The sequence below is a fragment of the Barbus barbus genome (assembly GCF_936440315.1).
Source record: "Barbus barbus genome assembly, chromosome: 21".
In the NCBI taxonomy this organism is placed as follows: domain Eukaryota; kingdom Metazoa; phylum Chordata; class Actinopteri; order Cypriniformes; family Cyprinidae; genus Barbus; species Barbus barbus.
This window is the reverse complement of record NC_136749.1, coordinates 25,968,444-25,983,030: the sequence shown is the minus strand read 5'-3', so window position 1 is coordinate 25,983,030 and position 14,587 is coordinate 25,968,444. Positions and strand designations below refer to the sequence as shown.

The window sequence follows — 14,587 nt, the reverse complement described above, 5'->3', positions numbered from 1 at the left end:
AAAAATGTCTTTACTTTAAAATTTTGATCAATTAAATGAATCCTTGCTAAAAAAATTACTGACCTCAGACTTTTGAATTTATAGTACATCTCAAAAATATAGGAAATATTTAATATATCAACACAGCTCTAATCATGAATCAGACCAAAATAGCTGAATCAAATGAAACTTTAAAATTATTAAACTGAATCATTAAAACCATTGAATTGCATCTAGGGCTGCAACAACTAATCGATAAAATCGATTATTATCGATTATGAAAATCATCGACAACGATTCTCATTATCGATTAATCGGGTCTGCCCACAGTGCACGTCCAACTTCAGCTGGTTAGTCAAATTACGGCACTGAATAATGCATTTCTATGGACAAAATGCATCTAAAAATAGTGGAGGAAACAGAATGAGATTCTGCCGGAGAAGCACGTGATCCAAGCTGCCCAAAACATGATAATTCTTTATTTTAAGCTTTAAGTTAATGCATAAGAGTAATGGCTTGCCCTGTCAGGCGCTTTGACAGATGCGTGTGCGTCCTCAGCGCAAAAACGTTCAGTTTACGGTAATATCCTTATCTATAAATGCCACAAATTCACGCGAGCATTTCCATTTTTGCATAAAGGTCCGTCCTGACAGTCTGTGTTAAGTTTAAAATACCGAATGAGCGCCGGCGCGGCGGGCGCGCGCACGCGCGTCAGACGGACAGAACACAGTAGAGAGGGAGACAATTAATAGGCTTTTCAGCGCAAACATATCCATTGTGCTGAATTATCTGTTGTTGAAAGTTAATTTAAGGTTTAAAATAAATTAAAATATTTTATGAGAGTAGGAACTTTAAAGGGATAACAGCGTGTAATTGTCAGTCTGAATATAAACATGAGACGCTCCATAACGGCCTTTTACAGGATAAAGAAATGACGAGGTGACTGTGATCAAAGTAGTTCCTGCAGAACATTACTCTTACCTGTTGGTTAACACTGAGTTTGTGTTTTTATTCGTCTTTATTATTATCTTTATTATTTTAATTTTTAATAGAGGTTTAAACTATATTCAATTTTTACAATGCTTAACAAATTTATGTAAGTTTTTTAACAATGTGTTTATGTAAGGTTTGTGCCACTGCTGCTCTAAAGTAACAGTATTGGTGATAACCAAAATCATTTTTCGGCTTTCTGTACTGGTTAGTACTCCAATATGTGTAAGCTCTTTAGTAACAGTAGTAGGCTATTTTTAATGCTATAATATCATTATTGCTGTTATCTATGAAAGAAAACCAGAGCACTTATTTATTTTTTTTTATTTTGTTTTGAGTATTTTTTTTTCGCGATACCCAATTGCAGTCAAAAAGTACATAAACAATACCAGCAAGAATGCAAGCTGTTATGAGGACATTTTTTATTATTATGTCCAATAAATGACAATAACATTTTTAAATTTAAACAAATTTTTGACAAATTTCTAAAATATGTTTTCTCTTTATTATGATAAGTGGTCTAATAAATTAAGCACTGTATGTTTTCATAGCATTCAGTTGTCACGTTTGTTTGAAGGACATTGGGCAGAATGTGGAATAGTGTTTTTTTTGGTCAATATTTTTTTTAATCCGATTAATCGATTAATCGAAAGAATAATCGGCCAACTAATCGATTATCAAAATAATCGTTAGTTGCAGCCCTAATTGCATCATTATCAGATCAAATATTTACACCCCAGCTCTGAAGGTCAGATAGCACAGTAGTGTTTTGTGTACGTGTGTGTGTGTGTACAGCAGAACTACTCATGATCTGACAGCACAGAGAGATGGCGGGAGGAAGTAACAATAATACTGTGTGTGTGTGTGTGACCCATTTTATCCAGCGCACCTACAGGCAGACTTCACAGCGTGTGCTTTCCTGGATGCGGCTCGGGCCGTGTGTTTCTAGTGTGGTTATTACCACGAACACCTCAAACACTGTGTGACACTTACACGAACACAGCCCACTGTTTGTTTGAATATTTCTCTCTCTACATCCATCCTCGTTTCTTTATTTAACAGCCATTTGGTTTCACCCTTCTCACACACACACACACACACACACACACACACACACACACGCGCGCTGAGCCTTTCTTCATGGCCAAAGCCAGCGCTGTTACTATAGAGACGCTGCCCACATGATGGTATGGACTTTGACAGCACGACTTCTCTATAATAAGCCTCTCTCGCTCTTCTCCATATCAGCACAATTCAGCCGCGTTCAAACGACAGCTGACAGTGTTACTATGGTGACCCACAACCATCCGCTTAGTAAAAATGTACTTCTAATATACTATACTAGTACTACATTTGTATTTGAACAGCATGAGGTAAAGCCTGTTTTTGGATTATAAAACACTTTGCAAATAAAGGGTTGCTAATTTAGTTTGTTACAGTCTTATAAAAATGTTGTACCAGTCAAGTAAGATTGCTGTGCATATACTGAAATTTAATTTTAATTTATCTAGTAGGATCTTTTTTGTTCCTTATTTTTATTTTTAATAGGCATTTTATAGTAGCATGCATGGGTTACTAAATATTGAATTTTTTTTATACATATATTTGTATATGTGTGTGTGTGTGTGTGTGTGTGTGTATATATATATATATATATATATATATATATATATATATATATATATATATATATATATATATATATATATATATATATATATGTATAATTTATATATACATATGCATTTATATTACATATTACTGGCTTGGATGGATGACAAGTTTATTTTATTAATACAAAATAAGTGCTTGTTTGACTAGCTAGATTCAAATCTGTTTTTTTTTTTTTGGCTGTTTGGAGAGTAAGACCTGAATGTGCTCCAAACAACTACATGAACACAAGTAATGGGACATGTTGCTCTATCAGCATTACTGCAAGAAGCACTATGGCACAAATTAGGATAAACGAATGCCATCTGTGGTTAGTTTTCTCTTTCAGACAAGCTAATGTCATAACGGAGCTCCAGTTTAAAGATATTCTTGCTGAGAAAGTTAGTTAAATGATATACAAGGGTTTGTTGTAGTTCGATAAAGCATGTGTATTATGTAGAACGGATCAGCGTGCTTGCAGTGGCTTGGCCAAGCGTTTATGTTTTGTGTACTTAAATAGGCTTTTGGCCTTAAAGTCTTTGTTAACTGGCTGAACTTGGCACAACTCTCACATGGGCTGAAAAATGCATCTTACAAAAACACAGTTCATTCCTTCATCACTCGTTGCCATGGTTGCAGAATACTCCCCATACCAAAGAATTCCTGCCTGGAGGTCTCATGGATTCTTTGCGTTTGTTTACTGCACTCTGGACTGGAGTTCAGCTCTGCATGAGACTGACCTCGTAAAGCACAAGGCATTTCACATCATTACAGGAGTTCATTTACATGTTAATTAAAGACATACTCTTAAAATCTTTCATGCACTGCTTTTATTTCTCTTGCTAGCCCTACAGAACATATCAGTGTCAGGAAAGTTAAATTATTGTGGTACTAAAATCCAGAAAGTATTTAACAAAAAGTAAAACCTCAACTTGAGGTGAATAAAACTGTATTGAAAAACCAAATATGAATAAAACATGTGTCCACTAGTTGCACGTTTGAGCTGATGCAATATATCTTCCCATATAAGCCATCCTCACTGTTCTTGCTGTTATCATGCTGGCTCATTCATGCATTTTCATAATCCACAGTGTTTGGGTTATGGCAGCTTCTAGTGTGTTTGAGATTGTAGTGCAGTCTCATGGCTGACATTAAATGGCCTTTATTCTCCTTTTCTGTGTCAAGTGTCAGGACCCCAGTGGGTTCGGAAATGCGCCATGTTTGTGAGAACGATGAGCCTGGCAGACATGTCTGGTAAGTGCCGCTCCGCAGCCAAACGCACTTCACGCACAGGATGGGATCAACTCTGACTCAATTTATACAGTTATGAACTGAGCGAGAGGAGCAGTAAACTGATAAAACGCTGCATTAAGATGATTCAGATGCATTTGGCGAATTGCAGGGTTTGAACCCATCCTCTTAACTGTGCATGTCGCTTTCGCATTATTGGGTCTCATTCACTCATAATTGTGAATTTTTACCGTCATTTGTTGATCAATCCAGATTATTCTAACTGAGGGAGGGCATGTCTTCATATAGTTATTAGCATAATACGCACCCATGTCCATATAAGGGCTTTCATACAACCTCATACAAGTCTCTGCACATACTTTTTTTTTTTTTCGGTTTCGTATACAATTTCAAAACTAGTTGAAATGCAAACTACTTCTTTTTTTACAACATTATCGGCTGCATTTTAATGCAGAACCCATTCTGACTTTAACTCTTCTAACTTTTGTTGCTTTGAAATTAGACTTGGTGTTATTCAGTTTATAATTTAATAAAAGTGATTCTACAATAAGTCTAATTGAACTTAATTTCTTATAATATGATAGAATATATTAAACTGAATAACTAAGTGATCCTACATCAGTGCCGATAAGGCTTGTGGACGGCACGCCGACATATAGCGCCATTGCACTACGGGCTTCCCGAGTTCGAATCCCCACTGGAGGACCTTTCCTGAAAATGCCAATTGTAAACCTTAATAAATAAGTGACAGTACAATAAGTTTATTTTCAAAGCTACAAAAGTTCTGTAATGTAATGAGTTTTATTGTGAATTTCAAATAAATGTAAGTGATAACTTTAACTTTGATTAATTATAATTTCCATATTAAACTGGCTTAAACACTGGTTGTATGAAAGACATGTTGGTGAATGAGACCCACGTCTTTTGTTTCTGTGCATGTTCCTGATCTGTGTCCCTTTTTTGCCTCTCCTTCTGTATCTTACATTGAATGTCTGACTGAGTTGGAAGAGCCCTTGTTTGGGAGTTGTCTATGTATATCTTCTGGGAAGCAGGTGAAAAGACAGGTAAACTCTGCATAGCATCAACTGGACATTGATTATTGGATGACCAGAATGGGCTTTGAGTGGTCAGGACTTTGAGTTCTGATGTATGAAAATCCAGGGTCAGATGGATGCTCAGAAGTTGTGGCCTAAAGCATTTATTTTATATGGAGGGATAAGGATATATAGTGATCTAATTTTTAAAGTCTCAATGAAATCAAAACTGACCCAATTTACTCTCTTAATGCATATTGTGTCTTATTGACTTTGCAATTTTTGGCTGTTGTCATCCTTCTTATTTTGCAACCCCTCTTCTTCAACCTATTGTTCCCATTCAGATATATAGCACTATTTTTTTTTTTATCCTGTTTCGCTCAGAAATATGACAGATTACAGAGAACTGCAAACAGACACCTGCTAGATCAACGCTAATGATTTTTCATCTGAAGTCATTGAGCCAACAGTTTAAACGAAGGATGCACGATTTGGGGATGAAATATAGTTTTTCTGATTAAAAATTGTGATTTGAAAAAATGTGATTGAAAAAATCAAGGTTTGCTGTGTTTGTTTATATGGCTGCACAATATGGCCAAAATCTTGTAATTATATCTCCAATAAATGACAACAGCAATAATAAATGTTGCTATTATTATTATTATTATTATTATTATTATTAAATAAAAACAAAATCAGAATTTTCTCTGTAGATTTTAAAAAAGTAATTAAGAGACATAAAATAGTAATACTTCAGTTTACATTACAACTGTAAAAATGACAGTACTAATAGGCCTATTTATGGCTGTCTTTTAATAAGCTGTCATTTTTTAATGTAATTTTTTTTTATATTGAATTACAGCCTGTTAGATGAGCAAACAAAGTCATATACCAGTTTTGGTTATATTTTGATTAATCGTGCAGCCTTAGTTTAAACTTAGTTATATTTCTTTATTGAACTATCAGGACACACCTAATTAAGAGAGCCTGAACATCCATAACATGTCCAAAAACGAGTGGAGAGAACAGAACAAATGCTCTGTCATACGAGCAGCCCTTCACTTCCTGTGAACAGCTGAGGAGTTACAGAGGCCTGGCGTTAACCCAGCGTTCAGATCGCCACATCAAATATTCAACAGGTGCCTCTGAACGTGAGCTTTTCGTGTGTCTGAGACGGTTAGAAAGGCGAGATAGACGAGTATGTGGAGAAAGAGTGTGCTTATGCTTATGGGAATCTCCAAGGAAAGCCCACCCATCTGCACGTATCTGTGGAGGGTCCAACCGCAGGAGAACAAACTCGGATGCATCTGAATTCGGTGAAGCTGACGTAGAGAGGTGATGACAGCTAAAGTGTTCCTAGTACTCGACCTTGTTGACCTCCGTAGTTCTGCCTCACGGTATCAACAACAGAAGAAATGTTCAAGAGGAAGAGAATGCTCAAGGTATGAAGCAATTTGAGAGCAAGGAAGATTCAGTATTTGAATAGTATTTGAAATATTTGCCTAGTTGGTTTAGGGATTAAATGTTTAGTTGTGTAATGCATTATAAATTTGAGTGCATTTATGTTAACATGTAAGATAAGAATCAGCTGTAAAGAGCAGCTTACTGTGTGTTGTGTTCAACAGCATCTTTCAGAAAAACATAAACCAGTCGTGGAGAACACGTATGAGGTTACCACAAAAGAAACGGCATGGATTGGCTGGCTTTACTGACTGCTTAAGAAGGTTTGGTGTGGTAGAAAAGTAGACTAGTGCAAGTTATGCTTACTTTATCATACAGCAGAGAAGAGATGCTCTAGGTGGACATGGTTGATTGATTAGCATGTTTCCATCCCAGGTTTATCTCAGGTGAACCAGTATGCCAGCCGCGAGGTGCGTTGTTTGCTATAAATCCTACAGCGGGTCTGACAGGTGCGTGTTTGCATAACATCACTGCGGCCTCGGTTAAAACCAGCTGCGTTTACTGTTGCTACACGCGGTAATACCTGCAGCATTGTATGAGGAACACTTGAAGGTTGAAATGTAGTCTTTATTGTGGGTTGAATAAAAGCTTGCTGCCTCTTTGGAGATCCAGGGGTGTTTTGTTCGGCACTGTTTCGCAGCTGGACGGTCAAGTCCCGTGGTTTCAGCACACAATGTGCAATGTAACTTGGAGCAGTGTATTGATTTGAATTAGTTTAATGATCTGTAGCATTCAATATAGATATTTATCAGTTTGTCTTTGTTGAGGAAACAATATTTTGATGTTCTTTTAATTTGTTTCAGGGTTTTTAAGCATATTATGCTATATAAACTATCGCTCAAAAGTCTGGGGTCGGCAAGATTTGAACAAATATTTATGAAACAAGTGTCATGCTCACCAAGGCTCCATTAATTTGATCAAAAATAATATTATATGTTTTGTAACATTATAAATGTCTTCACTGTCCCTTTTGATCAAATTAACATGTCCTAGCTGAATGAAAATATTATTTCAAATCTTACTGACTCCAAACGTTTCTACAGTAGTGTACTTCTATGTTTCTTTGAATGTCAGACCAGACATTTCAAGAGAACTTAAAATGGCATTCGCAGCATATTTGGCTTCTGTGATGTGGTGTATTTCTGAGTGAAACACAATATTCAGAAGGGAATACTTAAGCAAGCATGACTATTACTGTTGCTTTTCCTCATGGTTAGGGATTTGACAAACCCTGAGCCATATCTAGAGACCAAAATATCTTAGAGACTTGGGCCAATAAGCAACCATCCAGAACACCCTAGCAACCGCATAGCAACTTCTTTGGCAGCAAGCATTATTTGTATTTTCCTTCTGTATATATGTTCTAAATGATGTTGGTTATTATCATATTTCCCCATCCTTGATGTTAGCAGAAAGTGATTTCAGTTGGAGACATGCGTTTATATTTTTATGAAAGCTTGCTGAATCATATTCAGTAAGACCAGGGGACATTAAGAATGTAAATGGAGTCTGTTTTTATTTATATTATGGTAATAGAACAAAAATAGTTTTGACAGTAGGCTAAATGTTGTCAGTTTTTAAGAAAGCTTCACGATAATGTCTAAAAATGCTGCTTTTGTTGTTGACTACCTCAATAACCCTCGTGTCAGTCAGGGACAGAGAGGGAACGCTGCTTAATAATGACTGACACATAATCAGTGTGACTCCAGTTAATATCTTCAGACAGGCCTATGCACCGCGGTGTAAGTGTGCAATATATTTCCACTGATTTATAGGCGAGACATTGGCAGGCAGCTCTTCTCACTGTCACTGATTTGGCCGACATCTCTCCTCTGAGATCTCAGCTGATCTTCAAGCCATGTGCTGTGAGGGCCGAGATATCATCGGATTGAGGAATGTGTGCTCTATCCAAAGCCGAATGGAGAAGGTGGGGTTCTGGGAGCAGGTTGGGTCAGAAGAATGTTTTATTTTTAAACGTATCAGGGGCAGGGCTAGTATATTTTTGAAAATGTTTATTTTTTATATTACAATTTCAGTTGCATGTAGTTTCAGTTATTCCTAAATAGTATTATAATTGTAAAATGGCCTTTTTTATTTTGTATTGTGTTTATTTGCTAATCTTATTTTTAGTAATTTAGTAGTTGTTTCTAGATTTAGTTTCTCTATTTTTTATATTTTTATATATATATATATATATATATATATATATATATATATATATATATATATATATATATATATATATATATATATATATATATATATATATATATATATGATTTTTTTTTATTATTCTTAAAGTTATTTTGTTTAAGATGAATTAATTTTTACTTATTTTTTTAATGCTAGTAGTATTCTTCTTTGTAGTTTTTGTAATAGTTTTCATTATCAATGATAACTCTGATCGGGAGCTGTGGGGCTTGTGGTCAAGTAGAGGTTGACGGAAGTGATTTTATCTTTTGAGGTCAGTCTGTCAGTGTTTTCAGCTTTGCTTTCTTGTCTCCTCTAAGAGTTGCAGCATGCAAATCCAAACAGAATATTTGTTTACATGACACCAGTGCTTTTGCTTTGCATTCTGCTTAGTTATTGAAGTAAGCACACATACTGAGGTTATCATTAGGAGTATATAGGAACACACAAAGTTCACACACATCTGCTTGCTTAACAGTACAGTATAGGTTTAATCCTTGTTAAATATGCTTATGCACTACTGACCATCTCTAAAGGTTTCTTGACCAGGGGAGAGCAGCTAGCAATAAAGGTAAGTTTGACAGAAGTGTCCGACACCTCCTTTCTCCCATACTGCCACACGCACAGTGCTTCAATCAATCTGATCATAGCCTCTAAAATGACTGGCTTATCAATACACTGGCCTTTCCTAATTTGCCATCCCTTTGCAGAAGAAAACAAAAACAGGGTTGCTTTGTGTAAAGCAGCAGGCAGATCCACCCTTGTCATCCCTCATTCCAGTGTTTAAACTCATCCGTGACTATTTGGTGTTGTGCAAACCTAAAGGAGGACTGCAGAGAGCTGTTCTTCCCCCGAGGGGTTCGAGGAAATGCTGTCTCGCAACCAAATGCTCCCGTGGCAGTGTTTCCATCGAAACTGCCTGTCAGGTGGATGAAACTCAAACAGTCATCATGACATGGTCCGCTGTTATCAGAACTAATCTGCATGACTGAGCCATAATTCACCGGGGCTTTTATTCATCAAGGACAAGAATAAAAAGATGTAATAAGGGAGGAAACATCCGGTGTGAACGCAGCTCTTGCTCTCAGGCCCAGAGCGCTGTTTTTTTTATTTTTATTGCCGGAACTGAATGACTGCTCTGAACTTTTTAGAGCTGCATGTCACGTCACCTCATATTTTCTAACAACATCAGCTGTAAGCTTGAGGCAAAGACAGTAAAATGAAAGTCTGTTGAAAACTGCATTTTGCTGTTTAATGGAAAATCAGTTGGCATAAAATTTGATTTTGCATGATATATTTTATATGAGAGAATTTTTTATAAAATGATTGTTGCTGAAGTTTTGGACTTTTTTTATTTTGTTCTTTTTAATCTAAAGTACCTTTGTTTGTTTCTCTAGGTAAAATACTACTAATAATTATATTATATAAATTCTCTATACATCTCAGTAAATATATTTGAAAAAAATTCTCTCTTTTACCTATCTGAATACGTATATTTTGATTTAGTTTATTCATTTTAGATATTTATAAATACATAAATGCTATTTCTGAAGGCCTAATGTGTATACACAGCATTAATAATTAAAATTTAGGTTACACTGTATGCCCACTTTAGACATTCAACTAACTATAAGTAACTTTGCAACTACATGTCAACTAATTCTCATTAATTTGCAACTATATGTCTACTAACTATGAGTAGACTGTTAGGTTAGGTTTAGGGTTAGAAAATAAGTCGGCATACTTGCAAAGTTTCTCATGTTGTATGTTGTGGATCCATCAAAATAAAGTGTTAGAAGATATTAAGCAGACAGTCTACTAATACTCTTATGAATGCTAGTTGACATGTAGTTACTTACTGTTTGTGGAATGTCTAAAGTGGACTATCGAAATAAAGTGTTACCATAATGTATTATTTGAAGATTCATATTTTGATGCTTTTATCGCTTGCTGCGCACCGCTGTCAATCACAAATCTCATATCTGATGCTCATTTTGCATAGAGGTTTAAAAATCACACGCCAGTGGTCAAAGTGTGAAGTTTGATGTAAAAGGTTGGCTTATATTCTAAATGAGTCCCAGAGGTCAACAGACGACTGTCCCGGTCACTTCACAAGCTGCTTGCTGCTCCCTTAGTAATTTTCTTAGTTTGATTTGAACATTAAAATCAAAGTGATCTGCTTGAGACCTTATGAATCCTCAGAGAATCATCTCTGTAATATCACTGCTGATTTCTAATCTATTTTCTCCAAAGTATGTTGATTGTCATTGAATTCAGATGATGCATACTTTTGCTCTTGAAACAGGGATGGCTTTGATCTTTGTGTTGTTGAATGAACCCATCATAAAAACTGTTTCCTCTATATTCTCATTCCCTGTCCTTTAGGCTCGAAGCACTGATAATCTGGACAGTTCTGGGGAGCCTGGGACCCGATCGGTGGGAACCACAGCCAACTTGAAGGGGAAGATGAGCAAAAGGTGAGAAACTGCATGTCCCTCCATCAGGCCATGTGAAATCAATTTTTTTTTTGACCTAATTCTGTTTTATGATTTAATGCAAATCTTTTAAATGGCAATCAAATGAAATTAATTAGTTTCTTTAATTTTTTTGACAAATAATGTGCTGCACAACAGATGTTTATTATGAAAATTTGTATAATCTTGTTTTAAAATAATGTTTCAATGAGTGAGCCAGAGCAGCTCTGGGGATGAAGTTCAAGTCATGTAAGATGGCAGACACTGAAAACACCACAAGCGTCACATGTGCTTGAGCTTGTGTAGTCGACATGTATACATTATATTTCAATAGCAGTCTTTTAGCAGTTTAATGTATAGCATTTTGATTTATTCATCCAACCTTTGCCAAATTCCTTGACATTCCACTTTCCACAGTAAATTCCATATTTACGACTGGATTCCACAATTCTGTCCTCGTTTATTTCGCATTGGACATCATAAAGCACATTTCTCCCACCTAGCAACCACACCCACTTGAATTGTAACCAAGACCCTCAAACTCAGGTGTAGACCAAGCAATTGAAATGAAGAGTAAAACAGCCTTATAGGTTTTAGACACACAAAAGAGATTTACTATATTTTAGTTTAATAGTTAATGAAGTGAAGAGCCGTGATACTGTCTGTATTGTAGCTCAGAAACTGAATTCAGCTTCAGGTTTGTCGAGCTTTGAACACACTGTAAAACAGGAAGAACTGAGTTTCACTTCCCCCTGAAATAACTGATAATGGGATGCAAAGTTTCCCTGCGGTGTCCACGAGTAGCTTACTGAAAGCTGCCCTAGAGAGCTTCTACATTCGGTTGAACTTGAAAATACTAGAGCTGAGGAAAATGTACATAGTACTGTCCTGGGCAAAACTCAGTGTTAACGCGTTGGTGTTTGCCAGAGCACTGAAAAGTCTGTAGGATGTTTTGTTTCATTTCGTTGTTTTCCAGATGAAAATCCTAAGGCTGAGAGATAGTCATAGTGCTACTTGCTATAATGACTAATTTGATTAACCAGATAAGTTAAACATCGTTTTAAAGTTTTCTCTACTTGTAACTGATAAAAATACAGTATATGATTTGTTAACTCATTTCAGCTATTGATTGTGGTTCCAGGCTTTCTGTTGTGAAAGGTCACTTCCCCAAGCTTGTTGACTGTGCCCACTTTCACTATGAAAATGTGGACTTCGGTTCTATCGAGGTAAGTTCTTGTCCTATTAAGCAGACGTTTGTTAGTTCTCCACTTAAAATATTATAAAAATGGAAACGTTTTATATCGCCCAGCCCTATAGGTCACATTTGTATGCAAAAAAAATGATTTGCTGTACATTTATGCTCTGTTTTATAATAATTATATATTTTTTTAAATCATTTATATCATTTATTTATTCAACTTGTTTATCATTTTGATTATTATTCATATTATTGTTTTTCCCAAAAGAAGGTGTTTTACATCAGGAGCAAATGATACCTTCAAATGTTGCCTATGTAAGCATTAATACAAATGTGACCCTGGACCACAAAACCAGTCTTAAGTCGCTGGGGTATTTTTGGCTATTGCTACAAATATACATTGTATGGGTCAAAGTTATTGATTTTTCTTTTATGCCAAAAATCATTAGGATTTTAAGTAAAGATCATGTTCCATGAAGATATTTAGTAAATTTCTTACCATAAATATATCAAAACTTCATTTTTGATTAGTAATATGCATTGCTAAGAACTAAGAAAGGTGATTTTCTCAATATTTAGATTTTTTTTGCACCCTCAGATTCCAGATTTTCAAATAGTTGTATCTCGGCCAAATATTGTCTGATCCTAACAAACCATATATCAATTGAAAGCTTATTTATAGCTTTCAGATGATGTATAAATCTCAATTTTGAAAAATTGACACTTAAGACTGGTTTTGTGGTCCAGGGTCACTTATTTATACCGTATTTAGCAGTTTAAGAAAAAGACTATTTACCAGGAATGAAGTAGAACAAGATTTAAAGCTATAATATTAATATTATGTTGCCCTGCCCAAATGACCTTTAGAAATGTGGTTTAATTTTTACATTTTGATGAAAGATAACATTCATTATAGTTGTGCACAATAGATCAGTTGTCAAGGTGCACCACATTTAGAGTTCGACTTCTGGAGTTATTACTAGTAAAAAAAACCTTCAATAACACACACACACACACACACACACACATTCCGATTCTGTTTGTGAGGTCTGATAGGGAAGAGGAAACAATTACTTATACTTGATTCGCAGATACACTGCAGTATGTCTTCTCATATAAACCGCCGGCCACAGAGTGCTTTGTTTAAGCTTATCTAAAATCTTTGATCCATTTAAGAAGGTTTCCAGCCATAATGATAGACATTCATTCTCAAAATGTAATTCAGTGTCCCTGTGGCATTGTTTTGTGTGTTTGTGCTGCATTTTGTGTTTATAATGGCAGAGCTCTGTGTATATACACACACACACACTTGAGAGCACCTGGAGCGCACTGACCGCACAACATGACAGGAGTGGGAGTCCGTCTCATTAGTGTTTAAACCCCCTGAAGACAAAAATAAAAGACCTTTACATGTTTTTTTTACTCTGACCCTGTGAAGCAGAAAGGGTCTCTACAGATCTTCTGTTCTTTGTGCAATTGCTAATGCAATACGGTATTTTTGGCCATGTACCATTCCAGCACCATGGTTCTTTGAAATGCCACGTACATTTCGTGACTATGGGTATATGTATTTAAATGTATTTATGTGCTTATTTTGTTTACTAGGATGAGAGTTGCTGAAATCGCGTTTGGTCTCGTACTGTATCGTGTATCTTGTCAGTGTGTGCACTTGCTTGGCCATTTGTAGTTGATAAACAGGAAAGTGGGTTCAAGCGCCAGCAGAAGGCAGTGTAATGGAAGTGGTCTTTAAGAGAAGCAGTCTATCAGCGGAAGTTTAAAATCAGCTCGTAAGTGTATTTACTTGTCTCAGTGTTTAGCGCATTTGCCGTTGCTAGGAAACGCTTATTTTGTTTACTAGGATGAGAGTTGCTGAAATCGCGTTTGGTCTCGTACTGTATCGTGTATCTTGTCAGTGTGTGCACTTGCTTGGCCATTTGTAGTTGATAAACAGGAAAGTGGGTCCAGCTGAATTGAAATGATCATTTGTTGGTTTGGTATAATAAAGGTTATTATACCGCGGCAGCGGTCGCGGCAGTCGTCGTGTGAAGCCCTCTTAGTGTGAAGACCAAAGAGTGTAAAGACCATCGACTCTACCGTGCGACTCCACCGGGCAGGGACACCGGCAAGGGATAGTAGTAGCTTTTTATTTAATTTTTTCATTGATATGTTTATTATTGAAATGTTGTTGTTATATGCATGTGTTAATTTGATTTAATTTCTTTATTTTCTTAAATATGTGGGTAGATAGTATTTATAGAGTTGTAACTTTTTAGTTTTAGTTACTTTTTCTTATTTGTAAGTCGCTTTGGACAAAAGCGTCTGCTAAATGACAAAAGTAAAAAAGTAAAGAGTGTAAAGAC

At 35.9% G+C, this 14,587-nt stretch overlaps 1 protein-coding gene across 1 annotated transcript in view; it reads left to right on the top strand.

Annotated features, from left to right (window-relative positions):
- Window positions 1-14,587, top strand: part of LOC306887261 (uncharacterized protein) — a 57,564-nt gene that overhangs the window by 16,819 nt on the left and 26,158 nt on the right. Inside the window, exons 2-5 of the mRNA XM_079444879.1 lie at window positions 3,805-3,873; window positions 9,092-9,126; window positions 10,941-11,032; window positions 12,171-12,255. Of these exons, the coding sequence (XP_079301005.1) occupies window positions 3,805-3,873; window positions 9,092-9,126; window positions 10,941-11,032; window positions 12,171-12,255 (281 nt within the window). The remainder of the gene's footprint in view (window positions 1-3,804; window positions 3,874-9,091; window positions 9,127-10,940; window positions 11,033-12,170; window positions 12,256-14,587) is intronic.